Genomic DNA, 22,566 nt, shown 5'->3' with positions numbered 1-22,566 from the left:
TGCAGAGGTATTGAGTAGAGAGACCGGGTGTTTCCCGACAGGGAGACAGTGTCATCACAAAGTTACCCTTGTGCGTACCCATAGAGCAGCATTGCTGGAGACCAGAAGCAATCTCCTGCCCTCACTTCAGCCAAAAGATGTTGCTGGGTTGGGGAGATCAGAGGTGGGGGGTCGGGGGATGCCGGGGGAACCAGAAGATCTATCTGGAATATATGAAAAATCTTGGGGGTAAAATTCAACATCAGCAGTGAGGCACAAAACAGACACTGATCGGCTGCCCGCTATACAATCGTCTGATTCTCCTTTCCACCCATTTTGCATTCCCACTGATGTTGAGTTTCACCCCCTGAGTCTGTGTGCTCACTTCCTGTCAACTTTTTCCATTATAAATTCTTGTGCCCACATCTATACTGGAAGCTGCCTATGTCACACTGTAATCACACCCTCCCCTCAGCACCCTGGCCCAGTTGTCCCCCATCTGCTCCGCCCGGCGACTGCACTGTCAACTTGCGTATAGTCCCACAAATCATCCACTCAGCGCTGTCACCAACTATCAAAGATGGCCGACTTTATAATCGCGCTGTTTACGAAAAGTCACAACGGTCCGATCTTCACATGCAAGGAAAACCCTCCTCAGATCACAGAACAGAAATCACAGAAACCCCACAGTGCAGATAGAGGCCATTTCGGCCCATCGAGCCTGCACCGACACATATCCCACCCTCCTGATGGCAAAGTCTTCACCAGACATAATGGGGGTGAAATTGGTTTTCGGCGATGATGAATTGGCAGCCTGTTTTACACCCGCCTAATTTTCTTTCCCATTGAACATTGAGGTCGTGCTCGTCTTCAGTCACACTTTAGTAACGCGGTGATTTGTATCTGTGTCTCAACCTTGTGATTGTGTTGCAATTGAAAACAGATATCCTGGCCCACCATTAAATATTCATTGGCACAGAGCCACAATTAGACTGGAAAACAATCAGCATTGCACGCGTGTTCTTTACAGCTTACTACAGGCAACCTCTGCCATTTTCACAAGTTGCCGTGATAATAACTGGTAATTGTGTTTGAAAGTCTGATGGCTGCACCGTTGACAGAATCTAACTTGAATTCACAGAGTGGTCTAACACCTCTTCATTTGGCTGCTCAAGAGGATCGAGTGAATGTTGCAGAAGTGCTGGTTAATCAGGGAGCTGCTATTGACCCACAAACCAAGGTACAGACTTGCAACTGCTTTTTATTTGTTTTTCTATTGAGTTTGAAACTGATATAATGGGTATTCTGAGTGTCCAGTGAAAGACGTATCAAACCCATCGCGTTTCTGCCCTGGTTCCCGATCACCCTGCTCCCATCGGTCCAGGTGTTACAAGATTTTATGGTGGGGAAAGTTAGCACAATCTAAAGAAAGAAAGAAATTTATATAGTGCCTTTCACAACCTTGGGATGTCCCAAAGGGCTTTACAGCCAATACACTTTAGTAGTGTAGTCACTGTTGTAATGTAGGAAACACTGCAGCCAATTTGTGCACAGCATACTCCCACAAATAAATGACCAGATAATCTGTTTCAGTGATGTTAGTTGAGGGATAAATATTGACCAGGATATCGTGGAGAACGCTCCTGCTCTTCTTTGAATAGTGCCATGGGATCTTTTAGGTCCACCTGAGAGGGCAGACAAGGTTTTGGCTTAACGGCTCATTTCAAAGACGGCACCTCCGATAGTGCAGCACTCCCTCAGTACTGCACTGGAGTGTCAGCCTAGATTTTGTGCTCAAGTCTTTGGAGTGGGACTTGAACCCACAACCTTCTGACTCAGAGATGAGTATGCTACCACTGAGCCACGGCTGACACTAAAGTGCAGGAAAATGGTGAACCCTGAAAAATCTGTGGAGTTTAGTGCCGCCATTATTCCAACCTACTCTTAGAACTGGTGCCAAGGACGTGTAGGAAATTGAGAAGACCTCAAATCGCAGGTAAGATTCTTGGAGGAAGTTGCTCTGATTGGAACAAAAAAGAGATTGTAAGATTTGCATAGTTTTTCTGAGAATCTTAGTGACTATATTAAATGAAAGGCCGGTCATTCGAGCAGCACTGACAGTGTGAGGGGCAAACGTTGGAGATTATTTTGCATGTTCAATAGTAGACTTCTTTTAAGATGGGCTCAGATATGGAGGGCCGATATTCCACTTATGTTGCCTTGTCAGCCCTGGGATAACTCTGTGACGTCAAGCATACAAACATCTTAATGTGTCAGGGATTTTAAAAAGAAAGAAAAACTTGCATTTATATAGCGCCTTTCACGACCACCAGATGTCTCAAAGCGCTTTACAGCCGATGAAGTACTTTTTGATGTGTAGTCGCTGTTGTAATGTGGGAAACGCGGCAGCCAATTTGTGCTCAAATAGCTCCCATAAACAGCCATGTGATAAAGACCAGATAATCTGTTTTTGTCATGGGATAAATATTGGCCAGGACACCAGGGATAACTCCCCTGCTCTTCTTCGAAATAGTGCCACCTGAGAGAGCAGACGCGGGCCTCGGTTTAACGTCTCATCCAAAAGATGGCACCTCACTGGAGTGTTAGCCTGGATTTTTGTGCTCAAGTCCCTGGAGTGGGACTTGAACCCACAACCTTCTGACTCAGGCGAGAATGCTACCCACTGAGCCACTGGCTGGCACTGCTCTATCACAGTAACTATACACAGGACCACCGCGAGTTGACAATACACATGTGGCAGCTGGAGAACCGTGACACTGCGTCTTACTTTTGTGTCAAGAACGGACATGATTTTTTCTTTTGCTTCCTTCACGTTTTCTTTCTTTCCGCCAACTTTAATGTGGGGATCTTTCTTAGACTTTGCTAGAAGAGACATTCACCCGTTTAAAACAAAATAGGATCCCACAGTGTAATTGAGGTGCACTGTCTGTTGTATTTCCATCTGTAGAATCTCCCAGTAAAAGGTTAATGGAGTCTACCTGGTTTTTTGATTACAGATGGGTTATATTCCACTACATGTAGCATGCCACTATGGGAATGTGAAAATGGTCAACTTTCTCCTGCAGCAGAACTCCAAAGTGAACGCCAAGACAAAGGTTGGTTCACCTTAGCTGACACCATTTACGGCTGATTTCGGTTTAAACTAGCTGAACCTTTCCATGCCATGCCTTCTTAACGCACCATCTTTTTCCCCCTTACTACAGAACGGGTACACCCCTCTCCACCAGGCTGCTCAGCAAGGGCACACGCACATCATAAACATTCTCCTCCAGCACGGTGCCTCTCCGGATGAAGTCACTGTGGTAAGTAACAGTCGTTCACTTGGGGGAAATTTTTTCCTCCAGTTGTAAATGGGTTCCTTTCCAAACTCCTGGGTTAATAAGAGGTTACAGTCCAGAAGGCGTATCATCAAACAACTTTGGGTAGGTGGCAGTTGGGATATGTCTAACAGTTCACTCCCCAGCCCTTGATTGTCAAAGAGCAAAGAAAGACTTAATATGAATGGAAAATTGGATTTACTGATCTTGACCAAATACAAAAGGATGATGTACCCCTGTATCTGACTGGTGTGCCCCCTGTATCTGACTGGTGTGCCCCCTGTATCTGACTGGTGTGCCCCCTGTATCTGACTGGTGTGCCCCCTGTATCTGACTGGTGTGCCCCCTGTATCTGACTGGTGTGCCCCTGTATCTGACTTGTGTATCCCTGTATCTGACTGGTGTATCCCTGTATCTGACTGGTGTACCCCCTGTATCTGACTGGTGTACCCCCTGTATCTGGCTGGAGTACTCCTGTACCTGACTGGTGTACCCTTGTACCTGACTGGTGTACCCCTGTATCTGACTGGTGTGCCCCCTGTATCTGACTGGTGTGCCCCTGTATCTGACTTGTGTATCCCTGTATCTGACTGGTGTATCCCTGTATCTGACTGGTGTATCCCTGTATCTGACTGGTGTACCCCCTGTATCTGGCTGGAGTACTCCTGTACCTGACTGGTGTACCCTTGTACCTGACTGGTGTACCCCTGTAACTGACTGGTGTACCCTTTTATCTGACTGATGTACCCCCTGTATCTGACTGGTGTACCCCTGTATCTGACTGGTGTACCCTTGTATCTGACTAGTGTACCCCTGTATCTGACTGGCGTACCCCCTGTATCTGACTGGCGTACCCCTGTATCTGACTGGTGTACCCCTGTATCTGACTGGTGTACCCCCTGTATCTGACCGGTGTACCCCTGTATCTGACCGGTGTACCCCTGTATCTGACCGGTGTATCCCTGTATCTTACTGGTGTACCCCCTGTATCTGACTGGTGTATCCCTGTATCTGACTGGTGTATCCCTGTATCTGACTGGTGTACCCCTGTATCTGACTGGTGTACCCCTGTATCTGACTGGTGTACCCCTGTATCTGACTGGTGTACCCCTGTATCTGACTGGTGTACCCCTGTATCTGACTGATGTACCCCTGTATCTGACTGGTGTACCCCTGTATCTGATGTACGTCCTGTATTGGACTGGTGTACAAACACTATTTGTCTGGTGTATGCCGTATGGCCCGTGTCTGATTGACATGCAGCCCGTGTCTGACTGATGTCGCTCTATATTGACAGATGATACCTGTTACAGTGACAATTGTGACTGATACGCTAATGGTGTGGTCAGTCTCTGAAGCAGTAAAATGTTGCAGCTGTGTCAGATGCTTCATGTATAATTGATGCCACAGCAGTCTAGAATGGGCAGCTTGCCAGATGTAATGTAGGCATATGCCATCTCTGAGCATTTTACAAAAGTGTTAGCATGCAGGACATTGATGTAAGAGCCACCCTTTTATTGGGAATTTATAAATGTGATGCACAGTATTCAGATCAAAGGTCTATTAAAAGGCAACCTTAATTAGAGATACCCAAAAACTCACTCACAATACGGCACATTCAGTGATGTTGTACTGCTCATATGCAGTCTCACTGGATGGAAGCAAGGATCAGCGATACTCTAATTCCACTACAGACCTAACTCTCCACCCCGTGCTCACCGCTAGTGATGCAGCGCCCTGAGCGAACAGCCGGCTAATTTTCTTTTTAAAAAAGCACATGGTTTGGGAGATTGCACACATGCAAACTCACTAGAAGTAGTGCACGCCAGTGTAAAGTATGGAAAATGAGCAGGTCTTTTGTAAATAGCAGTGACAGGAATGTGGATATTTGTATGTAGCCGGTATGTTGGTGTTTAAATATATGTTGTAGAAACCTAGCTGAAAAAAGAAAAACACAGTGATGGGACAATTTCTGTGCCCAGTTATTGTAAGTTCAATGAGCAAGCAAAGCACACTCTCTCACACACTCGCACGCTTTCTCTCAACTCTCACTCTCTCAACTCTCACACACACACACTCTCATTCTCTCTTTCCCACTCCCTCTTTCACGCTCTCTCTCATTCTGTCTGTCTCTCACATTCTCTTATACTCTCTCTCACACACACTCTCTCTATCCATGCACAACTAAGGAAGATTAGAATATGTAGAAGAAAAAAGTCCGTGTTTCTCACCACCCTGAGGTGGGGGAAAGAGGAATTATCTTTTAAAGCTTCAGATTCAGGCCATTCTGTAAATTTATCAGTAGACATTTTAAATGAGGTGTTGATATTTTTCAGGACTCTAATCCCAAAAGCTGATTCCTTGGGATAAAGATCACAGTTGCTTCCATTGTAGCCTTATAAACGGTTTATGTTTTCTGTATTGTGAGGTAATGATCTGTTCCTTCTCTTTTAGAACGGGAATACTGCTTTGGCCATTGCTAAGCGGCTGGGTTATATCTCGGTGGTTGATACGTTGAAGGTGGTTACCGAGGAAACCTTGACGACCACGATGGTAAATTCAGTTTCAGTCTGGCCTACCTTTTATGTCCTTGTACCATAATCACATTGGACTGGGATTTTGTTTATCGGTACCATGGTGCAGTTGAATAGTAAATAATAAATCTGATCTGGAGTGATTCCTGACTGTCTCTAAAACATTGTCTTTTTCCGCAGTCTGTGACAGAAAAGCATAAACTAAACGTCCCTGAAACTATGAACGAGGTTCTGGATGTATCTGATGATGAAGGTAAAGGAAATAACCTTGAAATGTTCATTTCTAAAACTATCCCTGCTGACCTGTAAGGGGGCGTTTTTGAGTGTACCCCAATTTCTGATTTGCATTTTCCCAATTGCCATTGCGTACTCAGTAACTTACCCCCCACAGGATCCTAGAGATGTATTATAAGTAAAGGAAATCATTGTTATTCTAGGTGAGGCTTTATTCCCTTATGTTCCCTTTCAAGAACTGACCATAATACCCTGTATCAGTAAGGCAGCGTTTTAATTTGGATTTCAAAATAACGAACATACAGGTTGAAAACTTTTCACCAAATGCACTGCACTGTGCCAGGTCAGGAGGAGCCCGGGCCGTTTACCCAGCCCGTGCTGATTCGGCTGATCGCCAGTAGTGGGTCGGACACTGGGCCACAGCGCCCCTAGCCTGAGGAAGGGAAAATTAGCCGTCAGTCCCACTTTGGTGACTATTCAGCGATCACTGCAGGACAGTTGGGCAAGAACACGAGCCTTGGATGTGATATGTTCAACATTCAAATAGCATGGCAAGGCTTGTGTCCAGGCTCGCATCTCAAAAATGGCCACATTCAGCCAAGTAGTGGCCAACTGCCAGCAACTCCCCAGGAAGCAGCGACTTTGGGGGGGTGGGGGGGGCGGGGGCAGGGGAGAGAAAATGAGTGAGGAAAACTTTCTATAGCTTCTTGTCCTTCTCAACAGGTCACTGTGAGCATATCCCAAGTCGCCTCGCCTCCTGTCCCTCTACATGCCCCTGTCCCCCCTGTTCCCTAGTGTTCCTCTCCGCCCGTTCTCCACATGCCCCTCTCTCTCTCGGTCCTTGACCCTGTCGCTCTGTTTGTGTGTCCCTGTCCCTCTCTTTCTGTGCATCTCTCTCTCTTTCTCCGTGTCCCTGTCCCTCTCTTTCTGTCTCTCTCTCGTTCTCTGTGTCCCTGTACCTCTCTTTCTGTCTCTCGTTCTCCGTGTCCCTGTCCCTCTCTTTCTGTCTCTCTCTTGTTCTCTGTGTCCCTGTACCCCTCTTTCTGTGCATCTCTCTCAATTTCTCCGTGTCCCTGTACCTCTTTCTATCTCTCTCTTGTTCTCCGTGTCCCTGTCCCTCTCTTTCTATCTCTCTCTCGTTCTCTGTGTCCCTGTCCCTCTCTTTCTATCTCTCTCTCGTTCTCTGTGTCCCTGTCCCTCTCTTACTGTCTCTCTCTCGTTCTCTGTGTCCCTGTCCCTCTCTTTCTGTCTCTCTCTCGTTCTCTGTGTCCCTGTACCTCTCTTTCTGTCTCTCGTTCTCCGTGTCCCTGTCCCTCTCTTTCTGTCTCTCTCTCGTTCTCTGTGTCCCTGTACCTCTCTTTCTGTGCATCTCTCTCTCTTTCTCCGTGTCCCTGTACCTCTCTTTCTATCTCTCTCTCGTTCTTCGTGTCCCTGTCCCTCTCTTTCTATCTCTCTCTCGTTCTCTGTGTCCCTGTACCTCTCTTTCTATCTCTCTCTCGTTCTCTGTGTCCCTGTCCCTCTCTTTCTATCTCTCTCTCGTTCTCTGTGTCCCTGTCCCTCTCTTACTGTCTCTCTCTCGTTCTCTGTGTCCCTGTCCCTCTCTTTCTGTCTCTCTCTCGTTCTCTGTGTCCCTGTCCCTCTCTTTCTGTCTCTCTCTCGTTCTCTGTGTCCCTGTCCCTCTCTTTCTGTCTCTCTCTCGTTCTCTGTGTCCCTGTCCCTCTCTTTCTGTCTCTCTCTCGTTCTCCGTGTCCCTGTCCCTCTCTGTCTCTCTCTCGTTCTCCGTGTCCCTGTCCCTCTCTTTCTGTCTCTCTCTCGTTCTCTGTGTCCCTGTACCTCTCTTTCTGTCTCTCTCTCGTTCTCTGTGTCCCTGTCCCTCTCTTTCTGTCTCTCTCTCGCTCTCTGTGTCCCTGTCCCTCTCTTTCTATCTCTCTCTCGTTCTCCGCGTCCCTGTCCCTCTCTTTCTGTCTCTCTCTCGTTCTCTGTGTCCCTGTACCTCTCTTTCTGTCTCTCTCTCTTTCTCCGTGTCCCTGTCCCTCTCTTTCTGTCTCTCTCTCATTCTCTGTGTCCCTGTACCTCTCTTTCTGTCTCTCTCTCTTTCTCCGTGTCCCTGTCCCTCTCTTTCTGTCTCTCTCTCGTTCTCCATGTCCCGTCCCTCTCTTTCTGTCTCTCTCTCGTTCTCTGTGTCCTTGTCCCTCTCTTTCTGTCTCTCTCTCGTTCTCCGTGTCCCTGTCCCTCTCTTTCTGTCTCTCTCTCGTTCTCTGTGTCCCTGTCCCTCTCTTTCTGTCTCTCTCTCGTTCTCCGTGTCCCTGTCCCTCTCTTTCTGTCTCTCTCTCGTTCTCTGTGTCCCTGTCCCTCTCTTTCTTTGGCCCCCTCTCTTTCTCTGTGTCCTTGTCCCTCTCCCTCTTTCTTTATATGTCCCTGTCCCTCTCTCTCTGCCCCTCTTTCTTCCTTGTTTCCTGAATATTTCTCCCTTATCCACTTTCCTGGTATGAGCCTTTTCTTCGTGTATCTCTCTCTGCCACAATTTGCGACTCCCACACTGAAGTCTTTGTCGGTGACCTTGATATTTAAGATATTCCTTCAAAATTTCCAGTAGCCCTTTAGAGGAACTACCTGTGTTTGTAAAGTATCATTTGCCCAATGTTAAAGCCAATGAATACTTTCTTCTTTGAACACACTGCATTCTGTGATTTCCACAGACACTCTACTCTAATGATTTAGTAAACGGTCGGAATGATTTTGGTAATATCATGATCTTTATTCAAACCACACAGTTCGTAAAGCCAGTGTTCCTGAAATTGTCAGTGAAGCCGAGTATTTGTCAGATGGCGATGAAGGTATTTGTTCTTTATTGTTGTGATGGTTTAACAATGTAATGCTTCCGTGTTTGAAATCGTTACTAACGCACTGACACCACTTCCATTCTGGCTGCCCAGGTCCTGCTTGCTCTGCCTGAACCTTTAATCTGAATGTGTGGAGGGCTGGGGTCTTACTGAGTGTGAGCTGACCAGACTGCTTGGTGGTATGGGGCGAGCTTCGTTTGTGGGGAAACTGCAACTCCAGTCCTAACAAACCTTTATATTCAAGCAGATCATTACAGTTGGACATTAACTCCACACTTCTTTGTGTAAAGATGTGAACAGAAAAGACCGTACTTACGGATATTTCTTTGAAATGTTATGCTCCCAGTTTCCCTTTAGAGAAACTACTATTGTTGACTTTGCTCATTAGAAAGTGTTTTTGGAAAAGTGAAATTAAATAACACGGAGGTGAAATTGTTTCACTCAGGCTCAAGCGAACTGAAACCACATGGAATGATTCCCAGTGTTCTGATTTTACTCATCACAATCCTATTTCTGCAAGGGGGCCTACCTAATACAGATGTTGGGGCCCTCATTTACATTTGTAGGGGGCCTAACACCATTTTTAGCTGGCCAGCAAGGATACCTGAATAATGGTCTGACCCACTTTAGGGTCGGACGTCTTTCAGGCATCCTTGGGGCGCAGGGCCATGAAATTGGCCCTCGTTGCGCCCATTTCATGCCTGTAAAACAGGCACAATGTGGTCCAATTTCTACTCCAAGATCTGCAAGTGGGATCATTGGAGTGACTTTAGAGGCTGATAAACGAGGGCTGGGTTATGAGGAAAGATTGTCTTCTATGGGACTTCACTGACTGCAGAGAAGGTTGATGGGGGCGGGGAGGGGGGGGCGTGGTTGATAGAGGTCCCAGGATTTTTGGGGTGTGGAGAATTTGGATCCTTATAAGCTGTTCCGTCAGGCATAGGATTCAAGGACGAGGGGATACAGTTTAAGGATGTCAAAGAAAAATTGGAAAGTCAGGCAACTTTTTTAAGAAGGTGATAGAACTATGGAACAGATTACCAGCAGGAGTGGTGGAACAGAAAGCCCTGACAGGTGGCGAAAGGACTGAATGAACTGGTGCTAGGAAAGGGGATACAGGGCTATTAGTTCCAGAATCACAGTAAGGAACCTGATGGCTGGTTTGGAAGGATAGGGTAGATGCACAGAATGTTCCAAATTGCAATTTTTAATTCCCCCCCCCAAAAAAAAATGGACCAGCTGTTTTTGTTGAGGTTGATGAACTGCCAATGAAATTGCAGGAATGCATGTTTTGAGAATGTGATTTTAGTAGCAAACCACTTAGCCAACGTAAATGTCGGCAAGCTTGTTAATCCAGCTGTGGAGTGCACAGTTGTGCTGGGGAATAGCTCAGTGGCAACGCAGGGGACCTCGTTGAGTGATGAGGTGCAGCTATTTCTGGCGAACTCTGGTACGGAGTGTCACCAGGACAATTTTGGTGGGAGGGGGTGGCTTCCAAATGGGCAATGAAGGGGGCAAGCACGGGAGAGGTAAGTCTTGAAAATATTTCTGCAATGTAGAATGCAACAGAACAGTATACATGTTAACAATCTTGCAAGTAAAGTATTAAAAATGATAACAGTTGGGTTATGGAAATTGTATAGTACAAAACATGATCGGAGCAAGCATGTACTGCAGGAAGGAATTTACCGAGTGATGTCACAGAGGAATTTCCGTAAGAGTCGGTCACTGAGCAACAGCGACACTTCAGAGGGGACCTTGGATTTGTAGGTCGTAGTTTAAACCAGGAGCATCTCTCTTGAATGTTCCCACTGCTGCTGCAGAGGCTTTGGCTTCAATTCATGTGGAAAGTGATTACAGACAGCCATGAAGGAAGGACATCATAGACGTAAGTCCTTCCACAGCCTCGCCCCTCCCTATCTCTGTAACCTCCTCCAGTCCTACAACCCTCCAAGAACCCTGTGTTCCTCCAATTCTGGTCTCTTGCGCATCCCCGACTTCCTTTGCCCCACCGTTGGCAGTCGTGCCTTCAGCCGTCTAGGCCCTAAGCTCTGGCATTCCCCCTAAATCTCTCTGCCTCTCTATCTCTCTCTCCCTTAAGACGCTGCTTAAAACCTACCACTTTGACCATGCTATTGACCACCTGTCCTGCTGTCTCTTTACAAAAAGAAAATACTGCAGATGCTGGAAATCTGAAATAAAAACAGAAAATGCTGGAGATACTCAGCAGGTCAGGCAGCATCTGTGAAGAGAGAAACAGAGTTAACGTTTCAGGTCGATGATCTTTCATCAGAACTGGAAAAAAGCAGGTAATGGAACAGATTTTTAAGCAAGTGTAGGGGCTGGGGAAGGGGGGAGGGGGATGAAAGAACAAAAGGGTCTCTTTATGTGGCTCAGTGTCAATTCTTTTGTCTGATTCCGCTACTGTGAAGCGCCTTGGGATGTTTTACTACATTAAAGGCGCTTTATAAATGCAAGTTGTTGTTGTCACTGTTTTATTCTCAGCCAAATCAACAGGCATGGTGAAGGGATGGCCACCAACAGTTGGAGGAGTAGCGCAGGAAGTGGTTGCAACTGCCTAGCTGCATGAAATATAGAAGGAATACCAGAGAAATCCTTTGCAGTGGCATTCATTGTATACACAGCAGCAGTGGTTGGCACTCATCTGGTGGAGACGCCCTCATCATGTCTTGTCATCACGCCGCTCTCCACAAGTGCCGCCCTTGAAAACCGTCAGCTCCAAGTGATCCTAGCAAAGGTTACTCCCGGTACTGATTGTGTCATTGGAGACCAGGGGGCTGAAAGATGGCATCCTCATCAGTGCCTACTCCAACCCTGCCCCGCTGCTGGGCACTCCCTCAGCCTGTCACTGATGGGTGTGGGAAACCTCTGGGTTGCATAGAAGCCCCGCGTAATGGCTCCCTCAACCTGATCCCCCTAGGACGTCTGAGGCGGAAAAGAAAGTCAGCTGTGTGCTGGAGCCCAAGGTCTCTATAGCAGCAGCGTGAGCTCTCAGAAGACATGCGGTGGATTGCACTTAGGATCTGTGTCACTCAGGGCTCAGCTGCAGAGTGTCCACAGCCTCCATAATGGACTGCAGTTCCAACAAGGGGCTGTGCATGACTGCATAGATGTGGGTCATGGAATCCTCCACAGTCGCCAGATCTTGCAGAGTGTCGTGCGTGATACCAAATGACTCCAGAAGACAATCATGCTTAGATAGAAACCTTCTTTTATATACAGGCCCCATGAGGTCTGAACCCATGGACTCTGAAGCTAAGGAATTGAGGTGAGGTAGCCCTCCAACCAGCCGCTTCTTGCTGCTGCACTACTGTCATTGTGCGTTCCTTCTCATTTGTACTCTATGATTCACCTGGTTCACCCTCCTCACTAGGCCGGATGTACCTGTTCTGGTGCTTTTAACAAGTGGAGCGAGTGCCTTCAAGTGCTGGCTTCTTCTGCAGCCCTGAAAGCAGCAGCTGGTTCTTCAGCGATACCTAGTGAAACAAAAGGAGGTATGCTGGCACCTCTTCAAATAGTACTTGCGTGGCAGTACACTTTGTGTCATGGTCTTGTGCTTGAGTGTATCCATGTGAGAGTGAATACGGGGAGAAGAAATAACAGAAAGATACTTACCCTTAGCTTTAGGCCAGCCTCCTGGCTTCACCTTCTCTCATTCCCAGCAATTTTGACAGCAAAAGCACCCAAGGGCTTAAAATTGAGGAACAATTATCTTGTATGCCTCCTGCTTCCTCCAGTTATAAGCCAACTTTCCCTGTAAACACAGAAGTAGAGTTGAGATGTTGGACGTTTGAAGAGCAGGTACACTGGCACACAAGTGCCCATCTTGTATCCCAGCATGTGTGAGTAATCGAAAATGCATCACGCACCTGGGTCTCATTGGAAGAATTTCTTCAGGGCACCCTTTAAAGATGGAAGTGTAAGAAGTGTTCCATTTGTAATTTGCAGCTGTGGTGTGTGCGCACATGTTTAACAATGAATTTGGTGTACAAATGTCTGACTGCAAACAAAGTCAACATGTAATTGGTAGAGGGCAACCAATAGCTTGTGTACTTTACCCATCTGCTTGATTTGGTGAAGTGTCTCTTGCCAAATTCTTTTGAGGAACAAAATGTTCATGTGCACCTGCTTCCGTCTACAATTCCGTGGCCTTCATGGTGGCTGTCATAGCCTCTCAGGTCCTCCTGTCAGAGGATGCCCTGGAATGCCAAACAGGGAAACTCCCTCCTTTGGTGCACCTCTTGCAGCAGTAGCTCCAGCTCCAAGCCTGCAAGCCATGCAGTTTTTCCTCGACACAGGCTCCATCACTTTAGACGTTGTAGCCCGTACCCTCTTTGATTGAATGGCAAGTTCAGTGCATGGTGCAGCTCTTCAAATTGTTGCACCTGTGCTGGAACTCCCAGGCCCCCAGCTGTCCGAGCTGCCGGCACTGTCAAGTCACACTTTGACCTCGCTCCCCACATGGAAGCTGGGGCTCAATGGGAGGTGCTGAATTCTGATTGGAGCAAATTGTGCATTCCTGTTGCCTCTATGACCGTGGAAACTCCACCCTCTCTGCAAAGTGAAAATCCACTGAATACATCCACCGTGAGCACTGCAATGTTTAACACATTTCATTCACCTTCAGTATATCTTGTGGCCTGTAATTCATGCCTGGCACAGAAAGTGAAGCGTTAACTCTCCAAAAGGTGATCAGAGAAAGAGGTCAAACTTTTGAGATGTCCCTGGTGGCGTTACAGTCAGGAGGGGACAGGCAGTAGTGGCCTTTAAAAAACTTGCATTTATATCGTGTTTTTCACGACCTCAGGATGTCCCAAACTGCTTTACAGCCAATTAAGTACTTTTGAAATGTAGTCACTGTTGTAATGTAGGAAACTTGGCAGCCAATTTGCACACAGCAAGCTCCCACAAACAGCAAAGTGATAACTGACCAGATAATTTATTTTAGTGATGCTGGTTTAGGGATAAATATTGTTCAGGACATCGGGGAGAACTCTCCTGCACTTCTTTGAATAATGAAAGTTCCCACAAACAGCAATGTGATAATGACCAGATAATCTGTTTTAGTGATGTTGATTGATGAATAAATATTGGCCAAGACACTGGGATAACTCCCTTGCTCTTTTTCGAAATAGTGCTATGGGATCTTTTACGTCCACCTGAGCGAGCAGAAGGGGCCTTGGTTTAATGTCTCATCCGAAAGACGGCACCTCCGACAGTGCAGCACTCCCTCAGTACTGCACTGGAGTGTCAGCCTAGATTTTTGTGCTCAAGTCTCTGGAGTGGGACTTGAACCCACAACATTCTGACTCAGAGGCGAGGGTGCTACCAACTGAGCCAAGGCTGACACAACGGCCACTGCCACTGGACTCTCCTTACAGCTGTTAATGGACCAAATGGCTGTCCATTTGGGTTGGCTGCAGGTACAGGAAGCGCCCCTTCTATGTTTCCTGCAGCTGGGCCATTGCCTTATGCAGCCCCTAGCTGTGCTACACACTCAACTGCTCGAGACATGTATCTCCAGTGTTGACTGAACTCCCCTGTTCCACTGTGATATACCTGCCAATGGCCAACACACCAACTAAAAACAAATCATGCATCATTTACTTCAGTCACTGCTGTAGCGATGCTTCAAAGTCTTCCTGTTCATTCAGCTCTCTAATATTGGCTCTGACCTGAAGTAAAACACTTTTCAATTTGACTGTGCAACTGTGGAATGTTGCCGATGTTCATCCAGAATGACCTCAACAAACAGGAATTGTCTTTTTCCCTTGCCGTTCATTGTGTATTAATCCTTTTTGAAGGGGTAGGCAGTCGGAGCAGTATTAAACATGGATGAATGGCAATTTCTATCTGCCATCCGTCACTTTATACTCATGCTTACTTTATTACTAAAGTAAGAAAAGGTAGGAATTTCATCCCCTGTGTAATCAGCGCCCAATAACATTTTGCGTATTGAAGTTACAAAAATGGAGTATATTTTTACCTAATATAAGGTATTGGAAGCGGCTGTGAAGTAGATCGAGTTTTTTTTGTTGCCAATTTTGGCTTGGTAGTGGCCCCTTTAAATCCAGTCACAATACATACAGGGTACAAAATCCTTGGAGTGTGGGAGGGTGAAACTCGGGCGGATTGACCACTGGGGCCAGGGGTGGTACCAGGATCCAGCGGTTTTTACCCCAGGAATGCTGCATCCAAAATTCTGATTGGCTAGCCACCTACCCTCCTACATCTGCAGCTTGTGTTTGGGGCATTCCTGGGCTACCACCCGGTACATCCGGCTTAGGCCCTCTGAGTAAGCATGGATTCCATATCGGGCCTTTCCAAGGCCTCTAGTATGTTGCAACACATAGGTAATCAATCTGGCCGTTTGGGCACCTCTACAGACATGTCTTCTTCATAGGCAGTTCCTCAGAACCGAGGATGGCTTAATTGAGGCTGGATTAGAATTCCTCTTTGGTCTCGTCTGTGGCTTCCAGTGTTGGGGAGAACGCACTGATGACCGTAGCGCACTGGTTCTGGACTTGGGTGAGCCGTAGAGTCATGAGGCATTCATTTATTCCACAAGGGGAGTCTCTGAGACGTTCAACTAGCTCATTTTTTTATTGCGAAGCCTACCCCATGGAGGCGGCGTTTTTCTTCAGGTTTTTCTTTCCAGAAGAAGGTGTAACCACCGCCTTGCTCCTTGAGCTGGCCTTCCCCTGCCCACCGGGTCTCGCGTAGGGCGGCGATGTCTATGTCGAAACGTCTGAGCTCCCAGGCAACGATAGCAGTACGGCGTTCTGGTCTGTCGCTGTTGGGGTTGTCCATGAGGGTCCTGATGTTCTAGGCCCCGAACTTCATTTTAAAGGGTGGAAGATGCCTGTGCGTGAATTCTTTTAACGTGGGGTGGCCGTTGCACACCAGCTACCACACAGGCTTGACAGAGCAAGGTCTTGGTCGAATGGCAAGGGGATCCAAGACGATTGGAGACCAGGCTCTGCTACATCGGCCTACAGACATGTGATCTCACCATGAATATTAAATTAACCCCATCCCAGGATTTGGGAGGCAGAGGTGGGGGTGAGGGGTAGGTCAACAACCTGAAGATGCAGCTGCACTTCTGGTGGCTCAATGGGATCCTAACAGTTTCCAGCCCACAGAGTTGAGGCCACTGCAGCCAGGATCTTGTACCACGCTTAGCTCGATACAAACGTTTCAAGTTTCATCACTTGTCTGCAAAGTTGCAGCAAGCGGCCAAGTTACTTTCGAACGCACATAGATCATGGATTTACTATGTGCATGACAGCCAGTTATCTTCATTTGCGGCCGACAGTAATTCAAATCCAGGGATTTTGGGGAATAGTTAAGGAGCTGTAGCTGTTTGAGTCTTAAAGCGAACAGTATAAACCAGGATCAGCAAGCCAAGAACAAAAGAAGCACTGCATATATAAAAGCATTCTACAGAAGAGTAGCTTACTATTATATTGCAGTCTTCTCTCCAGAGACCTGAGCACACAATCTCAGCTGACACTCCAGTGCAGTGCTGAGGGAGTGCGGCACTGTCAGAGGTGCTGTCTTTCAGATGAGACGTTAAACCGAGATCTTATCTGCCCTCTCAGGCAGACGGAAAAGATCCCACGGCACTATTTCAAAGAAGAGCAGGGGAGTTCTCCCTGGTGTCCTGGCCAATATTTATCCCTCAACCAACATCACCAAAACAGATTACCTGGCCATGTATCTCATTGCTGTTTGTGGGATCTTGTTGTGCCGAAATTGTCTGCTGCGTTTCCTCCATTACAACAGCGACTACATTTCCAAAGTTCTTAATTGATCGTAATTGCTTTGGAACATTGTGAAAAGTGCTATATAAATGAAAGTTTGTTCTTTCATAATCATATTCCCTTTAAAACAATTAGATTGAAGGATATATAAATAAATGTGTGACTGTGTGTTCACTTCTAATTAAATTTTTTTTAGGAATGAACGTGTACAGAGATTTAGGAATGGATGTGATCAGTCATTATGTCCCTTAAACAAATTCCACAAGTATTTGCCTGACTACCAATGGTTGTTGCCTGACTACCAATAGACCAAGATGTAACTGCAAAAAATCCATAAAGACCCTAAAATGTAACAGGTGTGTTACTTGGCCAACTTTTGGGAAAATGTCATTTTTGTACACAGGTTGGTAGTGTCGGAGGGAGAAATGTTTGCCTACGCAACGACAGTCTCTGCACTTCACAGAGCCTCACTGCATCTACCCAACTTGGAAGTAACATGTACTTGCATTTATGTAGTACCTTTAACAAAGGTGCTTACACAGATAGATGATGTTTAGCCAGGAAAGGAGAGGTTAGGGGGGTGAGCAAAAGCTTGGTCAGGGAGAAATGAGTTTTGAGAAGGTTTTTGAAGAGGAAAGACAGCCGGAGAGGTTTAGGGAGATAATAGCAGAGAGTTGGACCCAGACAGCTGAAGGCACAGCCACCAATGGTGGGGTGAGAGAGGAGAAATCCTACCTACCACCCTCTGTAAATTTGAGCTCAATTGAAACTCTGCTGCTTGTATCCTATCTCACACCAGTCACCCCTGTGCTCGCTGACCTACATTAGCTCCCAGTCCTTAACACATCGATTTTACAATCTCATCCTTGTGTTAAAAAAAAGACTTGCATTTATATAGCGCCTTTCACAATCTCGGGACATCCCAAAACACTTTACAGCCAATGAAGTATTTTTGAAGTGTAGTCACTGTTGTAATGGAGGAAACGTGGCAGCCAATTTGTGCACAGGAAGCTCCCACAAACAGAAATGCAATAATGACCAGATAATCTGTTTTAGTGATGTTGATTGAGATAAATATTGGCCAGGAGACGGGGAGAATAGAGGGAACGTTGCTCTGCGCTCCTCCAATTCTGGCCTCTTGCGCATCCCCCATTTCCATGAGCCCACCATTGGCAGCTGTGCCTTCAACCATCTAGGTTAAGCTCTGGAATTCCCTCCCGAAAACCACTCCGGCTCTCTCTATCTCTTTTAAGTCATTCCTTTCTACCTCTTTGACCAAGCTTTTGGTCACCTGTCCTAATATCTCCTGATGTGGTGCGGTGTCAAATTTTGTCTGATGACGCTCCTGTGAAGGCCTTGGGACACTTTACTACATTAAAGGCGCTATATAAATGCTAGTTATTGTTGTTTTGCGGCCAAAGTCATAAAAACGGCAGGGGAGGGGGGTTATTCTAGCTTTTGGCAGTCGTGTAAAGCGGACGATAACTGATCGACCAACTGTTATACCCCCGTCCCCATTTTCCTTTAGAAGGGTATAATGGGCGGCCAATCCCGTATGACCCGTTTTACACTGTCGCCAAAAGTAAAATTACCCCCAGGATGTTTGGGAGGGGGTGGCATCGAGTTGGGGGAGATTGCAGAGGCCATGGTGGGATTTGAAGACGAGAGTATTTTAAGAAACATGATAAAGTGCAATAGAAAGGCAGGTTACTGATGAGGGTCGGTGATATATGTTTGTACACGGTTTAGATTCTGGCAGTGCAGTTTACCTAGATTATTTTTAAATGGCAGCAAAAGTACTGCTAGTTGTGTTGGAATTGAATTTCTGTTAAAATATAAATATTTACAGTGGGCCAGCTGCCGAGATTTGGAATTATATTTGGATGATGTGGGGCTTCATTCCATGAGTTCAAGCAGTGTCGCCCTTCTTAAGTGTTTTAATGAAATATCAGCGTGAGACACCCAAGCAGCATCCTTTCACAAACCAGTGCTGACGAATAGGGCAAATATTTGCACTGGTGACTGAGGCTTCGCCAGACGCACAATGCGAGCTGCTGCTGTTTGAATGGGCCCGGCCCCCCGCACCGACCCCCCTGGGCTGCAGTGGCCTGTCTCTGGGGGTCGTCTCGCTCTGTGCAGGAGCCACACCTCCCAGCTGTTCACTTGCAAACCCCGAGCCGCATTCCGTCCTCTTGTCAGTGGCATTATTATTTTTTTTTGTTTTGGGAGGGAGGGGGGAGTGTATTTACAGCAGGGGGTTCCGGGAAGCACTGTGGGCGGAGGGGAGCTGGTTTCTTTTCCCCCGTAGCTCAGTCGCTGGGTGGGACGCTGGAGGTGCGGCTGATCGGCTCCTGGAATTCCTGGGAACACCGGAAGAGTTTTGCGGTGGCAGGAGATGGCTTCGCGAACGTGTAAGGATCTCTCCGGGCAGAACCTCCCTTCTGCTGAGCTTTATTTTTAAACAAAATTGTGAAATGCAGTTGGCTTTGTCATAGTTTGATGCGTGTGCTTTTTTGCAAAGTTGCTGTCTAACTTTATTACTGAGTTTCCAACTCTTTCAGTCTATGTTCCCTCTCTCTCTCTGTCTCCCAGACTGTGGGAAGCCGGGCTAGTTTGAGAAGTTCAGCCTCAGTCTAGCCAGTGAGTTGATTTCCAGAACTAACTTGGTTTTAAGATGAAACTATCCAGCAGTGTGCATTGAGAAGCCCTCCCCCCATTCTTTTGTTTGTTGCAAGCTTTAGAAACGTTGCGCAGACGTGTATCACAGTGTTGGTGTTGGGGGGGCACCGTGAACTTGCAACAAGTTGAGGCTGTGTTCACGGGATGGGTGATTGGGCTGGCTGGAAGGAGAGCCAAGTTGCTGTGATTCTGCTGATATTTCCGAGCAACCTTCATTTGTAGCGGTTTTAAATGCAATCACCGGTCACATGACTCGAGAGCCGACCCCCTTTTCGGATTTCTCGCCTGATTTGTAGGTCTTTGGGTCGGGTTGCCAACCCTCCAGGATTGCCCTGGAGTCTCCAGGGATCAAAGATTAATCTCTAGGAGGCTGCTGTGAGCAACTCCCGGGAGGAACGTCACAGAGGGAGGGAGGACCGGGGGGGGGCGGGAGGTTAAAAATGGTGTGTTGTTTTTTCATTGAACAGTTTATTAGTTACCGAAATATTGGAGATAGGGAAAAGGCTGTTTGACTGACTGTTCGCTCCCCAATTGGCTGGGACGGCGTTGTGTCGCCAGATTGGACGTGTCGGGCAACCAATGGCGGGAGCGCGGGGCAGGAGGTCATGTGATGAAACCTCCAGGGATATGTCTAGCCAGAGTTAGCAACCTTATCTATCTTTGGGTGTTGGGTTGAGTTATAAGGTGCTGTTTTCCCTGAGCGATGTCTTAACTCCTGTTAAGTAGTAATCGGTGGCCTTTGGGTGATAGCACACAGTTAGTGGTAGGAGGTCAGTCAGCGTCTGTGGTACAGGACGGCTGGTTTAAAGTGCTCGTGTATGTGCTTGTTAACAGGTGAAGATGCGATGACTGGCGACACAGATAAATATCTTGGGCCGCAGGATTTGAAAGAGTTGGGAGATGATTCGCTGCCTATGGAAGGAAACATGAGTTACATGGGTTTCAGCCTTGGCGCTCGATCTGCAAGGTAATGTAGTTTACACCATTTAATTTTACTAATTGGCAGGACGGTGCTTGAGAACTCCCATTTAATGGTTATTTTTAAAGAGGAAAATACTGTACTAACCTCTGACCCGTTAGCTTTCTAAGCACTGAAGTTAGTACAAATTATTTACACTGCCTTGGGTGTGCAAACTTCATCAATCTATAAGGATAATAAATACAACGTATGATTATCATTGGATTACATTGGAAAAATAAGGTTGATTTTGGGGGGGAAAGTTTTTTTTTCAGTTTCCTTGATCATTCTATACTTGACAGACTTGAACAGAATGCACAGCACAGGAATAAGCTTTAAAAAAACATTAAACTTAATTAAAAGCTGTAAATCTACACTCCCCAGTGTTTTTTTAACTCAAATTTATTTGCACATGGACAACATTTAAAAAACCCACATTAAAACTGTTAAATATTAATTTTAACAGTAGAAAGATTACGAGGGTTTGTTTTTCAAGGAGTCACTGGACCACCCACCGACCATGGTAGGCCCCAATTTCTGCTCCGTCATAAAACCCGTGATCTAGTCTCAATCCGATACTGCTAGTTATCCATGCACCCTAAGATTATTTAGATTCTACTCTGTCATTCACTGTTAGTCATTTACATATATTGTTTTGCATATGTGTATAATTTACATGCTTTAAGCAGCTGAAAGAAAGCATGCAAATTAACCTGTCATTGGAGTCTGTTTTTACCATTTAAGATTTAACAACATTCAACATTAGTTAAAATGACACTGCATTTGTGGTGTATTTACAGTGTCTGTAGTACATGGGAAAAGGTTAATAATAGCAGAACAAACTGTTCATAAACCTCAGTCCAGTTTAGACTGACCCCAAATGTCCCAATTGAAATGTTTCAAACTTGAATACAAAATATTTACCAAAAACAGACATGTTGTCTCAATGTATTTTTTGGTGATTATCACTATGCCCTATTAAGGAACATAAGAATAGAAGTAGGCCATTCAGCCCCTTGAGCCTGTTCTGCCATTCAGTTAGATCATGGCTGATCTGTATCTTAACTCCATTTACTCACTTTGGTTCCATAACCCTTAATACCCTTGCCTAACAAAAATCTATCAATATGTTTTTCAACTGACCAATAGCCTCAACAGCTTTTTGGGGCAGAGAGTTACAGATTTCCACTGCCCTTTATCTGATGTGATTTCTGACATCACCCCTGAATGGCCAAGCTCTAATTTTAAGATTATGCCCCCTTGTTCTGGACTCCTAATAATGAATGAAAGCCAGCCATATCATTCATCTTAATAAGACAAACAACGCAAGTTAAGTTGAAGCTTTGGATTCTTTGTCTGGTTCAATTTTTGAGCCACAGTCTGAGTTTCTTTTAAAATGTCAGACTCAGCATACCAGTGCATAAAACCAGAAGGGGGTATAATCTGAAGCATCTATTTTGAACCGTAAAAACGATTTTGAGCTAACCCTCCTGTAGAAATAGATGTATTCTAGATTCTAGTCAAGGACAATAACGGTTCATTCCCCATTGGCCACTGGTTCATGTTGTGTCCCATTCTGTTTCCCTGTCCCCTAATATGAGCGCCTGTGTGTGCCCCATGACTGTTTTTTCCCCAACCTGTCTACGTTGACAATCCTACATAAACTTCCCATGGAGTCCAAACAAATCTAAGAATGAATGAACTATTAAGCTCTCTTTTGGCATAGCTAATTACTTTTGATAAATGTGTACACAAAATAAAATGTTTGTCCGCCTGATGTTTTAACACGAGATCTCTCTCTGAGATAGCTCGGTTCTCCTCTGATCTTCCTTCACACGCATGTCCTGCATGCGTTTACATGTTTAGGATGATAATTTAAAAATTAGGTAGTTGCCAAGGATCTCTCTTGCTTTGCAAGATGATGTGACGCCTGATCAATTGGTTTTGCTTTCCTGCTGCCTTGAGCTTCTGAAATTTGTTTCGTTTTCTAAACATTTCTGCACTTTTTTTTCTCTGCATGTGCAAATGCTCCTGGGGCAAACCTCTGATGCGCCGAGTGGATTTTCTTTTTGACACGAGACCTCCAGCATGCGTCTAATATTTAACCCAATTAAACCTCCCAAAGTTACTAAACCTTTAGATTAGTGTAAAATTGTGTTTACGACGTCCTAATCAGTTATCCAGTTCCCTGTCAGCAGTAACCAATGACTTCAACAT

At 46.0% G+C, this 22,566-nt stretch overlaps 1 protein-coding gene across 19 annotated transcripts in view; it reads left to right on the top strand.

Annotated features, from left to right (window-relative positions):
* Positions 1-22,566, top strand: part of ank3b (ankyrin 3b) — an 878,328-nt gene that overhangs the window by 728,940 nt on the left and 126,822 nt on the right. For 11 of the 19 annotated variants that reach the window (XM_085994929.1, XM_085994938.1, XM_085994933.1 and 8 more), the window contains 7 exons: positions 1,121-1,219; positions 2,997-3,095; positions 3,204-3,302; positions 5,772-5,870; positions 6,032-6,104; positions 8,860-8,922; positions 20,226-20,358. In XM_085994929.1, coding sequence (XP_085851055.1) covers positions 1,121-1,219; positions 2,997-3,095; positions 3,204-3,302; positions 5,772-5,870; positions 6,032-6,104; positions 8,860-8,922; positions 20,226-20,358 — 665 coding nt within the window. The remainder of the gene's footprint in view (positions 1-1,120; positions 1,220-2,996; positions 3,096-3,203; positions 3,303-5,771; positions 5,871-6,031; positions 6,105-8,859; positions 8,923-20,225; positions 20,359-22,566) is intronic. The other 8 variants (XM_085994946.1, XM_085994947.1, XM_085994936.1 and 5 more) reach the window with 1 other exon arrangement.

Source organism: Somniosus microcephalus, chromosome 8 (assembly GCF_052327205.1).
Source record: "Somniosus microcephalus isolate GS21.2 chromosome 8, FLI_Smic_1.0, whole genome shotgun sequence".
Lineage (NCBI taxonomy): Eukaryota > Metazoa > Chordata > Chondrichthyes > Squaliformes > Somniosidae > Somniosus > Somniosus microcephalus.
This window is presented reverse-complemented; position numbering and strand designations above follow the sequence as displayed.